Here is a 21,401-nt window from a genome sequence, read left to right as displayed (position 1 = left end):
TGTTCAGTGGCAAGCTTTCTGTTCTTTGTGCATTATTTTAAATGAAGTGTTGGATCACACTCAGGTCCTTGTACATGGTATGCAAACACTACCACTGAGCTATATCCCGAGTACACATTTTGAACTATTATGAGTCAACATATTTGAGTAATCTTGCACATGTCCTCTGGTGGAAAAAAGCAATGTTTTGCCCTTAGAGTGAAGTTATTGTGTATTTGAGAGCAGCTCTTCTCCTTTGGGTAGTTTTAAAGTGTTTTCCTAAGTGGTTAAACAAATTTACACACCTAATAGCATTTCTTGTGATACAAATAGTTACCAGCTCATTTTCATCACTCTTAAAAATCTAGTGCATGTAAAATATTATTTCATTAAGTTTACATTTTTTAATTGTGAGTTTGAATGTCTTCTAAGATACATGGACAATGTACTTTCCCATTTTTTTGTAATACCTGTTTTTGTTATTTCTATTGAACTGCCCTTTTCCCTTTGTAGTTCATACGGATTTTTTAAGTCCTTTTTAGTGCATTGTAGTTATAATAATATTGAAATTCATTGCCCCAAACACAATGGTTGGTAGTCTTGATATTGAGCTACTTCCCCAGCCCAGTGGTGCAAAACTGCCCTTCAGTCCAATCACAACTTGGTCCCATTCAACTCTCTTTGAAAATTTCAATATCAAAGATATCAAGGGTAGAGGAGATAAAAACCTGTATCTCAAGACTCAATCCATGTAGTCCTGGCTAAGGAAGCCTGTGCCCCTGTTTCAGGTCATTACCCCAATAGAAATTGTTTGGAAAAATAGCACAACTGCAGTGCACATAACACCTACCAATGACCTAAGCATAGGTAGATTTGATGCCTATTAGGGTGGGTGACAATGCCAAATTATGGACTCAGGCCAGTTGTCTGTCTGGAGATTAATAGAGAAGAAAATATAGTACATACATGTAATGTTTTTTAAATCATAAAGAAGAATGAAATTATGGCATTTTCTGATAAATTAAGGGAACTGGGGAAAATCATGTTAACTTAAATAAGTGCGACCCAGAAAGTCAAAGGTCAAATCTTTTCTCTCATATGTGAAAGCTAGAGCAAATTAAAAAGAGGAGTGGTGTGCAGTTACATGAAAATAGAAGAGAGATCAGTGGAGTAGAGGAAGAGAATTCAAGGGAAAGGAGGAGGGTTGGGACAAGGGAGGAAGTGCACAATGAAATCAAACAAATTATGCTCTGTGCACATGTAAATATACCACAATGATTTCCATATTTATGTATATCTTCAAAGCACTAGTTTAAAAAACAATCAATAAATAGAAAGCAGACCAGAAGAGTGGAGGGGATGGAGGAAAGAAGAAGTGGAAATAATGGGAACTAAAATGCTGCAAATTAAGATCCTTATATGTATGATTGTGTAAAATCGAACTCTCATATTATGTGTAAGCATTGTGTACTAATAAAAACATTTTAAAAGATATTGCATGATTAAACAAGTACAAAAAGAAAGAATTTTTATGTTTAAAATTTATTTACTCATTTATTCATTATTTATTTTTACAGACTGCATTTTGATTCATTGTACACAAATGGGGTACAAGTTTTCCTTTCCATGGTTGTACACAACATAGAGTCACAACATTCATGTAATCATACATTACATAGTGTAATGATGTTGTCTCATAACATGAAGGGCCAAAAGAAATATTTTTTTGAAAGCTAAGTTTCTTTGGTGAATTCCACTTCATCAAATATTGCCATCATTGTCCTGTTATTATTCCCATTATGATTACTTTTACTATTAATATTATTGCTGCTATTTAATGTGTGAACTTAATGGAATAGTGATGGTTTAGTATAGTATGTATAATATATTATGTATTTTAATATGCATATATGTATATTAGTATGTATATAGTATGTGTATATGTAGTATGTATGCATATAGTATATATATAAAAGTATGTAGCATATTTAATAAATTTATGTAATAAATTTTGCATGCTTACTTATAAGGGTGATAAAATCACATAGTTGAATCTTGTGACAATGCTAGTGTGTTGGCACAAATGACCAATGACTGTCAATTTCAAAGGATTCTGAGAAATCAAATAATATTGCAAATAATAAATATAATTTTTAGTGGAGCTGCTTATAAGAAGAGGAGAAAGGAATATGTAACTGGAGGATTCTTTATACCTATTCTACCTTTATTTTTAACCTGGTGGTCTGTATGTATGTTTTATTATGTTACAACAAATTTAAGCCTACAAGTAAGTTTTGTACACTAAGTGTATGACACTTGATACTATGTTATTTGAGGCATATTACCTACTGCAAGTGCATTCTCTAGTGTTCTTGAAATATTAATACCTAAATCTTCCCAGACTTGAGAGCCTCAGAAACTTACAAAGGGCTTATTTATGAATCACATCTTTAGACATCTCGGCAAAGATTCAAACTCAATAGTCCTTGAGTGAGATCAATGAACCTGCATTATAACATGGTCCTCAGGCAACTCACCTCTGCAGGGACTCTGTGGGCACTAGTGGAGGAAGCTCTGCTCTGAAGACCATGGGGGAAATGAGAGGGAGCTGTCCACGAGAGAAGTGCTGAAGGCTTTTCCTTGTGCCACCCTCCCCGCCTCCTGCTCCAATGACAGACTGTCATGTTCTGCTGAGGTTTTATTTCCACACATGGAGAGATGATAGTGAGAAGTTTTTCTCTTCTTTGGAAAGTAGTGATCTTAAACCTTACCTGCTTGCTTCCTCTTTCACTGGTTTCTCAAAAAAAAAAAACCTAAAATCTCATCCAAAACTGGCCTCTTTCTCCACAGAAAAATTGTTTTCCTCTCAGATACATTGTTTTGCATGAGAGTGTTAAATGTTCACTGGATGTACTTTGGAAAACTGGCTTAAATATGATGACAATCACGTGAAGAATGTTATTCTACTTAATATTTTCCTCAGGGCTCCCCTCATATCCCTGTTCCTCAGGCTGCAGATAAAGGTGTTCAGCATTTGAGGAACCACAGTGTACATCACTGAAGCCACTGCAGTCTTCCTGGCTGACTCAGTAACTGCAGAGCTAAAATACACACCAAAACCTGTGCCATAGAACAAGAAATCGACTAAGAGATGAGACCCACAGGTGGAAAAGCCTTTATATTTTCTGCCAGGTGATGGCATTGTCAAAAGAGAAGAGACAATTTGAGTATATGACAAAATGATTCCAGACAGAGAACTACCAGCCAATTTGATAGAAAAAAAAAATAAACCAAAATATTATTGATGAGGGTATCAGAACAGGCAGGCTTGATGACCTGAGCAAGTCCAAAGAAGAAGTGGGGGATCTGCAGGTTAGTGCAGAAGGACAGGCTCAGCACCATACGATTGTGGAGGAGGGCATCCACAGAGCTGATGCCCAGAGATATCAGAACCAGTGTCACACAGATGGAAGGAATCATGATGGTGGTGTACTTCAGGGTGTGACAAATGGCCACATAGCAGTCATAGGCCATAGCTGATAGGAGACAGTTCTCTAAGACAAGAAAAGCCAGGACAAAGAAGACCTGGGAGAGGCAGCCTGTGTGGGAGATGCTCTGACTCTGTGATTGGATGTTGACCAGCATCTTGGGGACTGTGCTTGTGCTCAAGCAGATATCAGTAAAGGACAGGTTTGAGAGGAAGAAGTACATGTGTGTGGGGGTGTGGAGGTGGGGGTCAGAATTCACAGACAGGATGATGAGCAGGTGTCCCAGGATGGTGACCAGGTACATGGACATTAAGAGGATAAAGATAAGCAACTGCAGTGCTGACTCATCTGTCTGTTCCAGGAGCAGGAATTCTAAACCAGCTGTGTTGTTTCTTGGTTCCATGCTAAAGATGAATCTACACCCCAAAATGGGCGACATGACAAAGAAAGTTGTGATTCCTGGGCCCAAGCAGCAGCAGCATGACTTAGGGACGTGTGAGAAATGCTGATCTGTGGACTGGCAGCAGACCTACTGATAATGAGCTCCTGGATGAGGAACAACAGTGCACAATTTAACAAACTTCCTCACATGTTAACATTTTAATTTTTTTAAAATATTATTTGTTCTAAGTAGTTGTACATGAGAACTGCTCCTCAAGGTTCTTTCTTTTCAGTTAAAGCCCCAAAGAACATTGAAATCCTTCCCTCTGCTTCTCTCTCCTTCCTTTCTTTTATCTTCCTCACCTTCTTTCCTGTATTCATTTATTCACCCTCACTTTTATTGAGAATTATCTTTATCATACATGGTGGAAAATGCTGAGAATGCAATAAATAGATATGATTTTTGTTTCAGAACTATTTTATGCTGTGTAATAGAAATATATACATGAAATTCTGAAGTGCATTGCATATTTAGGGAACTTATCTCCCTGTGGTGATAGGTGGCATATGATTGAAAAAACAAAAATAAGTGAATGAGAGAAAAAATAAAATTTGCAGGCTTGTAAAAATATACAAAAAGCAACAATTTGTGCTCAGAAGACAAAGACATAAGAGACAGATAGCACTAGAATCCTGTAGATTCTGTAGAACATGAATCTCCTTCAGGAGACAGAGGTAGCCCTCAGAGCATAGATAATTTGAGGAAATTATTAGACTCATACATGTTGAATTATTTTCATCCACTAGCCATTGTTTTGTAAGAGAGGCAAATTCCTTAAATGAGGTTGGAGGAAATGCAGTCTATGTTTCAACAAGCCCTCTGGATGGTTTTGATATATGATGTTTTTTTTTTTTTTTTGTACCAGGGACTGAACCCAGGATGCTTAACCACTGAGCCCTTTTTTATTTTGTATTTAGAGAAAGGATTTCACATAAGTTGCTTGGAGTCTTGCTAAGTTGCTGAGACTGGCTTTGAACTTGTGATCCTCCTGCCTCAACGTGTCAAGTCACAGAGATTAGAGTCATGCACCATCCTGGAAATGTATGACGAATTTTAAGAACACTAAAAAACAATAAGAAATCATGGGTACCCTAACAAATAAAAATAAATCATGAGTACTGTGTCTTCAAGTGAACGTTAGCATATTTTCCTCTACTCCCTCTCCCTCTGTCCCTTTTTAATCATTCCTCTTTTCCCTCAACTCCCTTTATTGAAATAAATTTGATTGACTCCCAACCCTCTTTTACGTGGAAAGTCCTGAGAAGGAAACAAATGACAAGGCATTTCTTTCAATCAAAATTATTCAAAGATATCTTCAAAAGGCCAGAATGAAATTTCAAATTTTGTTTTCCATAGTGCTGGTTCCCTAACTTTGGCATGCTTCAGCTCATCTGAATGTCTTGCCAAATTGTACACGTGTGAGTTGTTAGTATCAATCTCCTTAATCCATGAGGACACTGAGGCATGAGGAGTTTACAACATGAATATGAGACCCACAGAGACCAAGACTGGGTTTGTGTTCAGATATTCTGACATATCTGATATACATCTGATAGCTCTGTTTATGCCTCTGAATAGTTCAGAACTTACATTCTTAAATGATGACTCAGACTTCATAGTTTTCCCATGCAACTTTAATATTTTCCTCCTGACCAAAACCCCTAGTTTTTCTCTTGCCTTAAAAATATATAATCTCTACTCATGAAATTAATGATAGCAGCTAGAAGACATCCATCCATGTGAATCTGAGGAAAGATTTGAAAATGGTGCCTCCATAGTTGAAGCTCATAAAACTACCCACTAGTATCATAAGCCATGTCCTTTAGCAGTTAATTCAAAGAAATTCAGGGAACTCATTATGCGATTCTCTGTTCTAAAGTGAATTATTCTCTTATTTTGATAAGTTCTTCTCTTAAGTGGTATATCATTTTTTCAAAAATCTGCTAACTGTAAAAGTACATGAAATAGATAGATATTTAATAAAACTGATGAAAATATGAATGATTTATTGCTATTCAAAAAAGAAAATATTATAAGTTGAACACACAAGTTAATCAGGGTTCAAGTATAGCATTCTTGCAGAGAAATGGTCCCTGTCCTCAAGAGGAAGATGCTATGACAGTATTACCATATGGTATAACACTGGTCTCACACACTCTGAATGTGTATATATATCTCCTACCATTACGTTGTATACCTTGAATATATGATTTTTTTTTAAATTTTGCTTAAATGAAATGGGAAGAACCTGTGGGGGATGTTTCTTAATGAGAAATATATAGAACAAAGTGCCCACAACAGGGCTTTACTTATCAGACTCTCACACTGAAATTTCCTATTGGGTACTTCATGGAATGTCATGAATAGGTGGCCCTATTGCTTCTTCAGAAATTGGTAATGTGTCAGGGCAGTTGAGGAAAGAGAAAAGAAAGGAATCATCCCTTCCATGATGAATGAAAATATCAGGGAAGTCTTTAATGTACTAAAACTATCCTTGGGAATGATGGTCAGGTAAAAAAAAATGAAGGGATCATGAATTATACCAATATATTAATTGGGTATGGACATATGATGAAATACATACAAATTAAAATGTATCAGAGATGAAATGAGTTATATACATGAATAACATTTTCAAAATATTAACTAAAGGCCTTTAGCTTCAGGAAGAATGTTGTTCAACATCTCACCTGGATATTGCAGTTGGAAGATGTATCCTCTGAATACACAGACAGATTAAATGCATCAGTGAAAGACTGGCCAGGATGGGTTTCCGGGAAGAGGCTCAACTGTTGCTCCTGGCTGGGGCAAGTTTGTTGAGTGAGGTGGTCCCAGGCTGACTTCTATAGTCTGTATCTCTGGGGCTCCATATCCAACGCTCCTCATCATAACAGATATTTTAGTTAGCACTCTGATCTCGAAGGTGCATGTCCTTAAAGACCAACTCTGCAGAAGTGAGGGATTCAGGAAGACTGATTCCTGACCCAAGAGGCCGTGGTCACACCACTCAGTTCTCTCCATTATTTCTGCTCAACTCATCTCACAGACTTTGTCGACATAACATGGGGTATTCCTCAAATGAATTCAAGGTCTGCTTTTAGGTCAAATTCAAACTCGCCTCTATTCAATTAATGCTTTAAAGAAGCTTGGTTCCATTTTAGTTGTGACCATGTCTTATATATGTGGGTATAAATAATGTATTTATTAATATTTGCTAAAGTATTTTTAGACACATTTCTGTTGCTATAACAGAAATACAAGATAATTCATTGAAATAAGGAAAGTTTCATTTTTGCTCATGGCTTTGGATATTTGTTTCATGGTTGTTTTGCCTGTTGTTCTGTGCCTATAATAGCCATGCATAACATAGAAGCAGTATGTGGTGGAGGAGGTGTTGGAATTGTGCCCCCTACCAATTCTTCTGAGGTGAAATCACTGTTCCTGGTTCAGCAAGGTTCAGAGGTGGCACTTTTAGAAATGGTTGGTTAATAAGGACTTTGAATTCATCAGTGGATACTACATTTGACAGATTAATTGATTAATAACTGGATTTACTACTGGGAAGTTGGATCTAGTTGGAAGAAATAAGTCACATTTGGCCTTTGCTGGAAGGGTTGATTCCCTGTTCGTCCTCCCTGCTATACCACCAACACAAACAGTACTTTTCCTCTTTCAGGCCCTTCCAGCATGGAATTTGTGCCTTGGAGCCAGCTGGCCATGTACTGCATCCCTTGACACTTTGAAGTAAAATAAATCTTCACTTCTGAAACTTGTTTGTCCACAACAATGAAAATCTGACAGATATTTGTACTGAGAATTGGAGTCATTGCTGTGAATCTACCTGACTAGGTTGTACACAGCTTTTGGTGCTGGTTGTTGAACAGAGTTTGCAAACATTTGAAGTTACAGGATAGAGAAGCTGTAGAATGTAGTTAGTAGAGCTTAATAGGCAATTCTGCTGGGGATCAAATGACCAGAATTTCATTAGAAACCTGAACAGTAAAGATTGTGCTCAGAATGTTTCAGATTAAAAGAGGAATCTGTGGAGAGTTGTACTGAAGTCCATTCATCTTACATTCTGTCAAAAAACTTTTTACATTTTTCCTGTCCTGAGACTTGGGGACATGTAAGGCTGAATTTAAAAGTGTTGTACTAATCAATCCGAAGGAGGGAATTTGAAGACAGTATTAGATTCCAGCAGTTGCATAAGTATTGCTGGATGTTTTAGTGAGGTTTAATGTTAGAAAACAAAGTAAAAGAGAAGAGAAAAACTTGAAAATATTGTGGTTTGACCCAAATGCATGTGTGAAATTGGAGCTCAGGAGTTTGATGTTACTGAAGAAGTTACTACCACTACAGAGAAGTTAAATTCCTTGCACCTGACAAAGTACCTGAAAGTTACTTTGCATCCTCACAATAGGAAAAATGCTTTATGAGAATCTCAGAATTGACCACACCCTGCTTATTTCAGGTTTGAGGGTAGAAAAATAAAACTCACTCGAAAAATTAGCTCTAAGAGAATATTGGCAGCAACCTGGTCACACAGGCCACCTAAGAAGTCTGACCCTCACGGTATATTTCACCAGGCATGACAGCTGCACATGTACTCAAGTCCACTGCATCTGTGGTCGAAAGCAGCTACTGTGCAGGCTGGTGACAAACCACATGGTGTCTTGGAGGAAACTTTGGACTTGGGCTTTTTAATAATTATGGAACTCTGAAGACTGTTGGCACTCTAGGAGATGGACTGAATGCATTTTATATTGTGATTTGGTCATGAACATCTGGGAACAAGAGGTAGAATATAAGGTTTGGATTTAGAATGTCTTGTCTACAACCCAGTTGTGCCAAATCAGTGGGTAGATTGAAGAAAGGCCAAAGACAGAGCATGAAAGTGGCATGTGAGACATATGATTTATTAAGGAAAGCTTGAAAGAGATCAGTGACTGCACAAAGAAGGGTTCAGTGTCAGTAGGCTGAACCAATAGCACCTTTATCCCTCACAGTGTTTGCCGAGCAGTACCTCCTCTCCCTCATGGTGAATTGTGGAGAAGCAGCTGCTGGAAAAGTGACACATACCATCTCCAGGGTTCCCTGAGTTCTAGCCGGGTCCCCATTTAGAGAGGGGTTTTATGTGTTAGTCTACAGAAGCAGCAATATCACTAGCATTTACTTGCTTGTGTGACCAACACGCCCAGGAGCAATGTCCTGGCATACATGCAAGGAAGCAGCTTCTCCAGATACCAGTCACTCACTCTTGTTCCCAGTGGGCATAGGAGACATCCAGAGTCCTTCAAGACAATATGTGAGTATCCATTAAAGGACGGTATTGCTCTCCTTGTTTATCTTGTTTAGGTTTTGGGGAAGAAAAAGGGAGCATACAGGAACATGGTGTTTTATAGATCCTCATTTCTTTACATATTATGCATGCAAAAAACTCAGGCATTGAATGCATAGTCCCCAAGACTGCCATGTATAGAGGTGGGACTTTTAAGCAATGATGGATCATGAGGTCTCTGACCTCATCTGTGCATTATTCCAAAGGGTGGATGAAGTATAGCTGAGGACTCCTGGGAGGTGAGACCCAGATGGAGGAAGCAGTCCACTGGAGGCTTGGCTGGGAAGCTTGACCCTCTCCACAGACCTTCCTCACTTTTGGTCTGCTCCTTGCCTGCCACATGCTGAGCAGCTTTCCTCTGTAAATTCTTCAGCCATGACATTTCTCCTTGTAGCTTCCCAACCATGGACTGAGTCCTCTGAAACCACCAGCCAGGATAAACTTTTTTAAGTTGTTCATGTCAGGTATTGTGTTCACAGAATTGAAAGACTGAATATCAGAGGACAGCAGAGAGAGAGAGAGAGAGAGAGAGAGAGAGAGAGAGAGATGATTGTGGAATGTGTTTCTATTGTCCCTTTTGAGTCAAACCCTCAGGGACCCACTCACCTTCCACTGTGGTCACCTTCAAAAGATCCTCCACCCCTAATACCACAGGAGGACTCTCATCCCACCATAAGTGCACAGAACATTGGGGGATAAAAACCCAGAGAGAATGACTGTAAAAGCACAGACACTCAGAGTTTTTCTCCTTACTCATTAAGAGAGGTTTTCTGACTCTTAAGCCTTTTTCTCTGTATATTTCAAAGCAAATACTAAAAAGTTCTCCTCTTAAAAGTCATTGAATCTTTGCTGAATATTTGTGAATTTCATTCTCTCTCTAGTTTTTCTTTTTATTTATATATTTACTGGTGGTATGTTGCTATGTCCCTGAATTCTACACACTTGGGCAGATTTCAGGCTTCAGTTAGTAGATGGAAATGTTGGTCCATGTTGATGTTCATTGTAAAATTTTAAATCTTATATGACTTTTATATTTAAGAACTTCAATATTTTACATGTTAATCACTGTATCTTATACAATATTAACTCATATTACATGAATTCATACTTTTCAAAGTAAATCATCTAGAATTTAAAGGCAGATGGCACTGTGATGACTTTCATGTCCATCTAACCCTCACTGAAACTTTAAGAAAGGAATAGTTGATGAAATGGGAGTCAGCAATGGGATTGCAAAACAAGGTTCAAATTTCCATGAACTGCAAAGGAAATAGTAACACAGGCAAACAACATGGTGAGTGGGCTGAAATCAAAGTGAGATAAGTGGGCTCTCGGGGGGGGGAGAGACCCCAGTAAATGGAGACCCAGATCTATGAGCATGACCAGCCATGGTCATGCTCATTACTCATGATTCCTTTAGTTAGGTGAACAAAACCTCCAGCATATGGTGTACCACACCTACTAGAACAAACCATAATCAATTTAAATGACTTCCAACAAAAGAAACCTCTGTGGCTAGACTGCTTAATCAGAAAGGAGCATTTTGAATCCCCAGTATCAAACAGTTGATGTAACATTATATTTTAAAGGAGCTTGCTTAGGAACCTGCACATCTTTTCCCAGGAACATCATATATAGGATCAGAGCTCATCCTGGGCACATCACCATCTTCTCTTCTCAGAGAAAAGGGGCATCTGACCCTGCCTTTGGGGTGTACATACATTTGCTGTCATCACATGAAACTCCTTGTGTCTTGCTTTTGATGCATCTTGAAATTCTTTGCAGTGGTTAAAGTTAAGAACCTGCTCAGGGAGAACTGAGGTACCATTGCCCCCTTGTGAGGGGAACTCCCAGGACCCCTGACTGCTGATTGAAGGACTCTCTAGATTTATTTCCATCAACAAGAAAATACTTGGTCTTTGCAGGTAAGGAGGTCATGTATTAGGAGGAAATTGTCAGGGACAGATGAAGAGCTTCATTTTATTTGCAATTTTTAAAAATTTATTTATTGTTTACTGACATAATAATTGTACACACATATCAGATAGAGTGGGATGTTTGTGTTGTCAGATACGCTGGTTTTAGAGCTACTTGGGTACTTAGCATTAGCACATATATCACCTTAAACTTTCATGGCTCATGGTGAGATCATCCAAATTTCTCCTTTCTAACTATTTTTAAGGTATATAATACATCATTGCAAATTATGTTAACCCTATTATGCCATAAAACACCAGAAGTGGTTCATAACATCAAACAGTAATTTAGCACCTGTTGATCTACCTCACCCTCTCCCCCTTCCCTGTGCTTTGTTGAGATACTATTCCTGCTGTGTCTACCTTCTCCAAACTGCCTTTCTTTAAGAGTGTGCTAACAATAGGATCTCTGCAGTAGGCTCTGACTCTGGACAAGCAAAGACTGTAAAACCACTAAGAGTTTTCCATAAGGACTCGGAATTTACAGGGCAGTTAAAAGGCACCTGGTTATTACATATCTCATCAACTTAGCAGAATGCAATGACAGAATGTGCAGACATTCTGGCTAACCAGGAACCCTGTCACTCTGCTTCCCTCTAGAAACACAAGTTCAAAGTAAATATCACAGAACAGAGGGTGTCTTCCCCATGAGCATCCTCACAGAGACCTTCATGTCCCTGTTCCTCAGGCTGTAAATAAAGGGGTTCAGCATCTGAGGGACCACAGAATACATCACGGAGGCCACTGCAGACTTCCTGGAGGAGTCAGTCACTGCAGAGCTAATGTACACCCCCAAACCTGTCCCATAGAACAAGGAGACGACAGACAGGTGAGACCCACAGGTGGAAAAAGCTTTATGCTTTCCTCCTGATGAGGGCATTCTCAAGACAGAGGACACAATGTGAACATAAGAGAAAATGATTCCAGAGAGAGGAACACCAGCAAATAGAACAGCCACCAAATACACCAGCAGGTTATTGATGAGGGTATCAGAACAGGCCAGCTTCAGGACCTGAGCAAGTTCACAGAAGAAGTGGTGGATCTCCAGGTCTGTGCAGAAGGACAGCCTCAGAACCATCAGAGTGTGGAGGAGGGCATGCACAACACTAATTACCAGGGAGAGTAGAACTAGGAATACACAGAGATGAGGGTTCATGATGACTGTGTATTTAAGGGGGTGACAAATGGCCACATAGCGGTCATAGGACATCACTGTGATGAGACAATTTTCCAAGCCAACAAAAACTATGAAAAAGCAGACCTGGCAGAGGCATCCGGTGTAGGTGATGCTCTGATCCTGTCTCAGGATGTTCACCAGCATCTTGGGGACCGTGCTTGTGCTTAAGCAGATGTCATTAGCAGACAGGATGCATAGGAAGAAGTACATGGGGGTGTGAAGGTGGGAGTCAGAGTTGATGGCCAGGATGATGAGCAGGTTCCCCAGGATGGTGACCAGGTACATGGACAGGAAGAGGCTGAATATGAGGGGCTGCAGTGCTGGGTCATCTGTCAGTCCCAGGAGGATGAATTCTGAAATGGCTGTTTGGTTTCTAGCTTTCAGGTCAGTGAAGAATCTAAAGCAAACGATGGGGTGTAATTATAATTGCGTGTATGTCCAGCAGTAACACCATCATTTGGAAACAAGTTAGAATGCAAATCTTTGGACCCCTTAATTTTTGTACTTATAACCTCCAGAACTGTGAGAATTTAACGTTTGATTGCTACACAACCAAGATTCTGCTGCCTGGTTATGACAGCCCTAGCAATTAATGCACTTACAAACACCCTCTCCCCAACCTCTCTATAGAGTTCAAGCGTGCTTTGTAGCAATTATCATGTTTGAGAAAGGGTTGATTTCCATTCAGAAAGAAATAGACCCTTTCCTTGTACAGCATGAGACCAGCAGCCTGAGATCTGGGGAGGACCAGAGCAAATATATGAGTGCAGAGGATGAGACAGGGGCTAGGAGGGTGTGATGGACTGATCCTCATCCTGTTTCTCCATTCCTTGTTTCTTACCCTCCTCGCTGCTTCCCTGGATGAAACTCTGGCGACACACTCAGCCTGGTTTCCCAAGCATTACTTAAGGGACTCGAGTTCATGGTTGGATTCCAGGGAAATGATGCTCATCATTAGGCACATTGGAGATGGAAGATCTGTCTCAGGAAGTGCAGAGACACAAGGTGAGTGAACAAGGTCCTGCTCAGGAAGAGTCACCTCTGGGAGGAGGCTCGGTTGCTTCTTCCTGGCTGGGGCAGGGTGCCTGAGTGAGGAGGTCACAGGCTGACTCCTATCACCTCCATTTCCCTGGGGGCTCAAATTCCTAAGCTCCTCATTAGATCAGATACATTACTCTCCTGGTGACCCCAGGAGTGCATATCCTTGAAGACCAACTCTGTAGCAGTGAAGGCTCAGGAGGGATGGATTCCTGACCCCTGAGGTCAAATTTACACCTTGAACTGTCTCTTTTGTTCCTCTCATCTCCATTTCATGGACCTGGCAAATAAAACTTCTCTAATAAACTACAGTATTGATTTTAAGTTGTAAATGAATCCATACAATCACTCATATCAAGTAAACTTATTTTTATGTAGAGTAGCAAAATACATTCTAAATATGTGGGTATAATTTTGCAATTTATTTAATTATCTATCAACCAAGCTCATGTAAAAATACAAATATCCATTGGTGTCTTTCGCATTGCATCATTGATGTTTATTGAACCTTAATTTTTACTTTTTATATTTTCACAGAAGTTTTTCATCCTGTTGTATGGTCGATGATGATGGCAAAAAACATTCACACGTGATCGCGTGACTCCCTGGTTAGAACTTCATGCATACCTTTTTCAATGTTTTCATGGGATTTCCACAGCTTCTTTACCAAGAGCTGTGTGGTTTGAAATTATGGTCCTTCATCTTAATTAGATTTTAGTCTTTAAATTTTATTTGTTCAAATTATTTGTACATGACAGTACAATGGATTTATACGTCTTGATAGACCATACATAAATTGAGTGTAATCTCTCATTTTTTCTGATTATAAATAATGCAGGATCACATCAGTTATGCAGTCATACATGTACATGAGGTAGTAATGTCTGATAAGTAGTAAAGTAACCCTGCCTTAAATTCTTAGTACAAAAGAAGGATATTACTATGACAATTTGTCCATTGACTCAGCACATTTGAGTAGATTAGATTTTTAACCAAGATGGTATTATGGGGGGTTTATCATCTTAACCATATTTGCTTCAAAAAGGATAAATAATAGGTAATATATAGAAATATATCAATGTGATTATTTTAAAAAAGGTCAAAGTTTCCATCAACCACAGGAACACTCACATAAAAATATGAAGTAAATTTATCCTGATTACCAAAACAAAATACTGACATGACATAATGATTGGCCTGAAGTAGGTTCAGTGAATCTGTTTCTATAAGCGAGAAAGTATTTTGTTCTTTCTAGGTAATGAGGACTAAGTGCCTTTGGAGGAGTTTGGTTCTCAAGTGCACATAGAGAAGTCCTTTTTAGAAATTTGATCACTTATTTTCAGATCCCCTATATTTGTACAAATTTCTAAGTCAACACTGTGCTGTTCTGATTCTCATATCCATTTGGCACGAATCAATTCATCTTTCTTTTTTTTTTATCGTAAACAAATGGGATGGGATACATGTTGTTTCTCTGTTTGTACATGGCGTAAAGGCATACCATTTGTGTAACCATAAAGTTACATAGAGTAATGTTGTTTGATTCATTCTGTTATTTTTTCCCTTCCCCCCACCCCTCCCACCCCTCTTTACCCTCTATACAGTACTTCTTTCCTCCATACTTGTCCCCCTCCCTAACCCTAACTCTAACCCTAACACTAACCCTTCCCTCCCCCCCATTATGTGTCATCCTCCACTTATTAGCGAAATCATTTGTCCTTTGGCTTTTTGAGATTGGCTTATCTCACTTAGCATGATATTCTCCAATTTCATCCATTTGCCTGCAAATGCCATAATTTTATCATTCTTTATGGCTGAGTAATATTCCATTGTATATATATACCACAGTTTCTTTATCCACTCATCAATTGAAGGGCATCTAGGTTGTTTCCACAGTCTGGCTATTGTGAATTGAGCAGCTATGAACATTGATGTGGCTGTGTCTCTGTAGTATGCTGATTTTAAGTCCTTTGGGTATAGGCCAAGGAGTGGGATAGCTGGGTCAAATGGAGGGTCCATTCCAAGTTTTCTAAGGAATCTCCACACTGCTTTCCAGAGTGGCTGCACTAATTTGCAGCTCCACCAGCAATGTATGAGTGTACCTTTCTCCCCACATCCTCGCCAACACCTGTTGTTGCTCGTATTCTTGATAATCGCCATTCTAATTGGGGTGAGATGGAATCTTAGGGTGGTTTTGATTTGCATTTCTCTTATTACTAGAGATGTTGAACATTTTTCCATATGTTTGTTGATTGCTTGTAGATCTTCTTCTGTGAAGTGTCTATTCATTTCCTTAGCCCATTTGTCCACTGGATTATTTGAATTCTTGGAGTAGAGTTTTTTGAGTTCTTTATAAATTCTGGAGATTAGTGCTCTATCTGAAGTATGAATGGCAAAGATATTCTCCCACTCTGTAGGCTCTTTCTTCGCATTGCTGATAGTTTCCTTTGCTGAGAGAAAGCTTTTTAGTTTGAATCTATCCCAGTGGTTGATTCTAGCTTTTATTTCTTGTGTTATGGGAGTCCTGTTAAGGAAGTCTGATCCTAGACCAACAAGGTGAAGATTTGGACCTACTTTTTCTTCTATAATCTGCAGGGTCTCTGGTCTGATTCCGAGGTCCTTAATCCATTTTGAGTTTAGTTTCGTGCATGGTGAGAGATATGGGTTTAGTTTCATTCTGTTGCATATGGATTTCCAATTCTCCCAGCACCATTTGTTGAAGAGGCTATCTTTTCTCCATTGCATATTTTTGGCACCTTTGTCTAATATGAGAAAATTGTATTTATTTGGGTTTGTGTCCGTGTCCTCTATTCTATACCATTGATCTACCTTTCTATTTGGTACCAAAACCATGCTGTTTTTGTTACAATTGCTTTGTAGTAGAGTTGAAGATCTGGTATTGCAATACCCCCTGTTTCACTCTTCCTGCTAAGGATTGCTTTAGCTATTCTGGGTTTCTTATTCTTCCAGATGAATTTCATAATTGCTTGCTCTATTTCTGTAAGGTACGTCATTGGGATTTTAATTGGAATTGCATTGAATTTGTATAGCACTTTAGGTAGTATGGCCATTTTGACAATATTAAATCTTCCTATCCAAGAACATGGAAGATCTTTCCATCTTCTAAGGTGTTCTTTAATTTCTTTCTTTAGTATTGTATAGTTCTCATTGTAGAGGTCTTTCACCTCTTTTGTGAGATTGATTCCCAAGTATTTTACTTTTTTCGAGGCTATTGTGAATGGGGTAGTTTTCCTAATTTCTCTTTCTGAAGATTCATCACTTATGTATAAAAATGCGTTGGATTTATGGGCATTGATCTTGTAACCTGCTACTTTACTGAATTCACTTATGAGTTCTAAGAGTTTTCTGGTGGAATTTCCAGGTTCCTCTAAATATATAATCATGTCATCAGTGAACAGGGATAGTTTGAGTTCTTCTTTCCCAATTCGTATCCCTTTGATTTCTTTGGTTTGTCTAATTGCTCTGGCCAGAGTCTCAAGAACGATGTTGAATAGAAGTGGTGAAAGAGGGCATCCCTGCCTTGTTCCAGTTTTTAGGGGGAATGCTTTCAGTTTTTCTCCATTTAGAATGATATTAGCCATGGGCTTAGCATAAATGGCCTTTACAATGTTAAGGAATGTTCCCACTATCCCTATTTTTTCTAGTGTTTTGAGCATGAATGGGTGCTGTATTTTATCAAATGCTTTTTCTGCATCTATTGAAATAATCATGTGATTCTTGACTTTAAGTCTATTAATGTGGTGAATTACGTTTATTGATTTCCTGATGTTGAACCAACCTTGCATCCCTGGGATGAAACACACTTGATCATGGTGCACTATCTTTTTAATATGTTTTTGTATGCGATTTGCTAAAATTTTGTTGAGAATTTTTGCATCGATGTTCATTAAGGATATTGGTCTGAAATTTTCTTTCCTTGATGAGTCTCTGTCTGTTTTAGGTAACAGGGTGATATTGGCTTCATAGAATGAGTTTAGGAGGGTTCCCTCCTCTTCTATTTTATGGAATACTTTGAGAAGTATTGGAATGAGCTCTTCTTTAAAGGTTTTGTAGAACTCGGCTGAGAACCCATCTGGTCCCGGACTTTTCTTTGTTGGTAGGCTTTTGATGACTTCTTCTATTTCAGTACTTGAAATTGGTCTATTTAAATTGTTTATGTCCTCCTCGTTCAGTTTAGGCAATTCATATGTCTCTAGAAACCTATATGCCTTCAAAATTTTCTATTTTGTTGGAGTATAGATTTTCAAAATAGCTTCTAATTATGTTTTGTATTTCAATCCTGTCTGTTGTGATATTTCCTTGTTCATTCCGAATTTTAGTGATTTGGGTTTTCTCTCGTCTTCTCTTTGTTAGTGTGGTAAAGGTTTATCAATTTTGTTTATTTTTTCAAAGAACCAACTATTTATTTTATCAATTTTTTGTATTGTTTCTTTTGTTTGAATTTCATTGATTTCAGATCTGAGTTTAACTATTTCCTGTCTTCTTCTACTTTTGGTGCTGTTCTGTTCTTCTTTTCCTAGGGCTTTGAGCTGTAGTGTTAGGTCGTTTATTTGTTGAGTTTTACTTCTTTTATTAAATGCGCTCCATGAAATAAATTTCCCTCTAAGTACTGCTTTCATAGTGTCCCAGAGATTTTGATATGATGTTTCTTTGTTCTCATTTATCTCTAAGAATTTTATAATTTCCTTCCTAATATCTTCTGTTATCCATTTATCATATAATAGCATATTGTTTAATCTCCAGATGTTGGAATAGTTTCTGTGTTTTACTCTTTCATTTATTTCTAACTTCAATCCATTATGATCTGATAGAATACATGCTAGAGTCTCTATCTTCTTGTATTTGCTAACATTAGCTTTGTGGCATCATATATGGTCTATTTTAGAGAAGGATCCATGTGCTGCTGAGAAGAAAGTGTATTCGCTCTTGGTTGGATGGTATATTCTATAAATGTCCGTTAAGTCTAAATTATTGATTGTGTTCTTGAGATCTATGGTTTCTTTGTTCAATTTTTGTCTGGAGGATCTGTCCAGTGGTGAGAGAGGCGTGTTAAAATCACCTAGTATTATTGTGTTATCGTCTCTTTGGTTTCTGAAATTGAGAAGGATTTGTTTGACATACATGGATGAGCCACTGTTTGGGGCATAGATGTTTATGATTGTTATATCTTGCTGATTTATGCTTCCCTTAAGCAGTATGAAATGACCTTCTTTATCCCTTCTGACTAACTTTGGCTTGAAGTCCACATTATCGGAAATGAGGATGGATACTCCAGGTTTTTTGCTGAGTCCATGTGCATGGTATATTTTTCCCCATCCTTTCACCTTTAGTCTATGGGTATCTTTTTCTATGAGGTGAGTCTATTGCAGGCAACATATTGTTGGATTTTTCTTTTTAATCCAATCTGCCAGTCTATGTCTTTTGATTGATGAATTCAGGCCATTAACATTCAGGGTTATTATAGAGATATGATTTGGTTTCCCGGTCATTTGGTTAATTTTTAAAATTTTATTTATTTATTTGTTTGACACAACTTGTTTCCTCCTTTATTTGACAATTTCGTTAGGATAATTCCTCTCTTTGCTGATTTGCTTCTTTGTTTTTCATCTCTTCCTCATGGAATATTTTGCTGAGAATGTTGTGTAATGCTGGCTTTCTTTTTGTAAATTCTTTTAGCTTTTGTTTATCATTAAAGGATTTTATTTCATCGTCAAATTTGAAGGTAAGTTTTGCTGGGTATAAGATTCTTCGTTGGCATCCATTTTCTTTCAGGGCTTGAAAAATGTTGTTCCAGGCCCTTCTAGCTTTTAGGGTCTGGATTGAAAAAACTGCTGATATCCGTATTGGTTTCCCCCTGAATGTAATTTCGTTCTTTTCTCTCACAGCCTTTAAAATTCTGTCTTTATTTTGTATGTTCGGTATTTTCATTATAATGTGCCTTGGTGTGGGTCTGTTGTAATTTTGTGTATTTGGAGTCCTGTAAGCCTCTTGAACTTGATTTTCCATTTCATTCTTCAGATTTGGGAAAATTTTCTGACATTATTTCATTGATTAGGTTGTTCATTCCTTTGGCTTGTTTCTCTAGGCCTTACTCAATCCCAATAATTCTTAAATTTGGCCTTTTCATGATATCCCATAGTTCTTGTAGATTCTGTTCATGATTTCTTACCATCTTCTCTGTTTGTTCAACTTTGTTTTCAAGGTTAAATATTTTGTCTTCAATGTCTTAGGTTCTGTCTTCCAGGTTTTCTATCCTATTGGATATGCTTTCTATGGAGTTCTTAATTTGATTTATTGTTTCATTCATGTCAAGGATTTCCGTTTGTTTTTTTTTTTCAATATCTCTAACTCTTTATTGAAATGATCTTTTGCTTCCTGTATTTGCTCTTTTAACTGTCGATTGGTGCGATCAATCAATGCTTTCATTTGCTCTTTCATCTCATCATTCAGTGCGCGCATTTGCTCTTTCATCTCATCGTTTGCTTCTCTGATCATTTTAATTATGTACATTCTGAACTCCTTTTCTGTCATTTCTTCTGCCATGCTGTCACTGGGTTTTATTGATGTAACATCTAGATTTGTTTGCAGCATTTTCTTTCCTTGTTTTCTCATATTGTTCAGGTATCAGAGGACCACTGAGATACTGTAGATTTCCTCTATTGACTTACAATGTCCCTGAAGATTTCTATATATATCCCCCCTTAGCCTTCAGTAGGCTGAAGTCTTGGAGGAAGTTGATAATGCGGTGCTCCACAAGGAAGCTGCCTCTCTAGGAGTGGTGGCCTTCAGGTGGGGTATAATCCCTGCTAGTGGGCAGAGGTGCCTCCACTTGTTGACCAATGATCATCCAAAGGGGACCTAGGCTGTGGGCTGAGGCAAGGCCTGTTTGGGCCTGAGTCTCTGGTTTTACCGTCCTTGTGGGGAAACCTCACCCAGCAGGGAAGACTCATCCGGTGGGGAGGTGTCGCTGGTCAGTTCCCTCCTAGAGGTTCCCCTCAATTTACAGCTACCGCCTGGGTTGGGTTGCCTTCCCCTGCATAGTTCCCAGGGTCCCGGCCCTACCTCCTGGGCCTGGGAGCCTCACCCTTTGCAGATGACTGTCCTTAGGCTGCCCCTCCTCAGAGAATCTGCCCGCAGGCCTGGAACCTTCGCTCCGCCCCAAGCCCGTCTCTGTGCCACTCTTCCACCAAGAAGCCCCCTAGATCCTGGGACCCTGCTCTGCACCCAATCGCCCGGCTATGCGGCCCCTCCTCTGAGCAGCCACCTGGGGCCCCGAACAATCGCTCTGAGTCCCAGAGACCCGCCACAGGCCTCTTCCTCCAGACAGCCACCCAGTATTCCGGTGCAGTCACTAGGAGTCCAAGAAACTCACTTCGTGCCTCCACCTCCACCAACCACCCGTATCCCTGGGCAATCAATCACTCCGAGTTGAAGTGACCCTCCCTGTTCCTCCTCCTTCTCCAGATAACCCCCGGGGTGTTCAGGAGCAGTCGCTCTGAGTGGCTCTGAGTCCACGTGACCCGCAGCACGGGTCCTCTGGGCAACCGCCCAGAGCTCTGGTGCAGCCACTCAAGACCAAGCGTCCCACCATGCTTCTCCTCCAGGCAGCCCCCCTGTGTTCAGGAGCTGTCACTTTAAGTCCAAACAACTCACCACTCGCCTTCTCCTCTGAGCAGCCGCCTGGAGCGCTAATGCAGTCACTGCGAGTCCAAAGGACTCGCCACGCTCCTCCTCTTCCTCCTCCTACTCCTCCGGGCAGGCCCTGGTGTTCAGAAGTGGTCTGAGTCCAAACAGCTCGCCACGCAGCCCCTCCTCTGGCAACCGCCTGTAGCTCTGATGTAGTCACCCCGAATCCAAGTGGCCGCGCTCCTCCTCCTCCTCCTCGTCCTCAGAGCAGGCCCCGGTTTTCAGAAGCATCGTTCCGAGTCCAAACAGCTCGCCG

At 39.3% G+C, this 21,401-nt stretch overlaps 1 protein-coding gene across 1 annotated transcript; it reads right to left on the bottom strand.

The window, feature by feature from the left end:
* Nucleotides 1-2,923: 2,923 nt before the first annotated feature.
* Nucleotides 2,924-13,324, bottom strand: LOC306647087 (olfactory receptor 7G2-like; the record flags this gene model as incomplete). Its single annotated transcript, XM_079116113.1, has 3 exons — nt 2,924-3,099; nt 12,022-12,797; nt 13,242-13,324. The coding sequence occupies 3 exons, from the start codon at nt 13,322-13,324 to the stop codon at nt 2,924-2,926; spliced, it is 1,035 nt and encodes a 344-aa protein (XP_078972239.1).
* Nucleotides 13,325-21,401: the final 8,077 nt, after the last annotated feature.

This window comes from Sciurus vulgaris (genome assembly GCF_902686455.1).
Source record: "Sciurus vulgaris genome assembly, chromosome: 16".
Lineage (NCBI taxonomy): Eukaryota > Metazoa > Chordata > Mammalia > Rodentia > Sciuridae > Sciurus > Sciurus vulgaris.
Note: the sequence above shows the minus strand (reverse complement) of the source record. Positions and strands in the feature narration are given on the sequence as shown.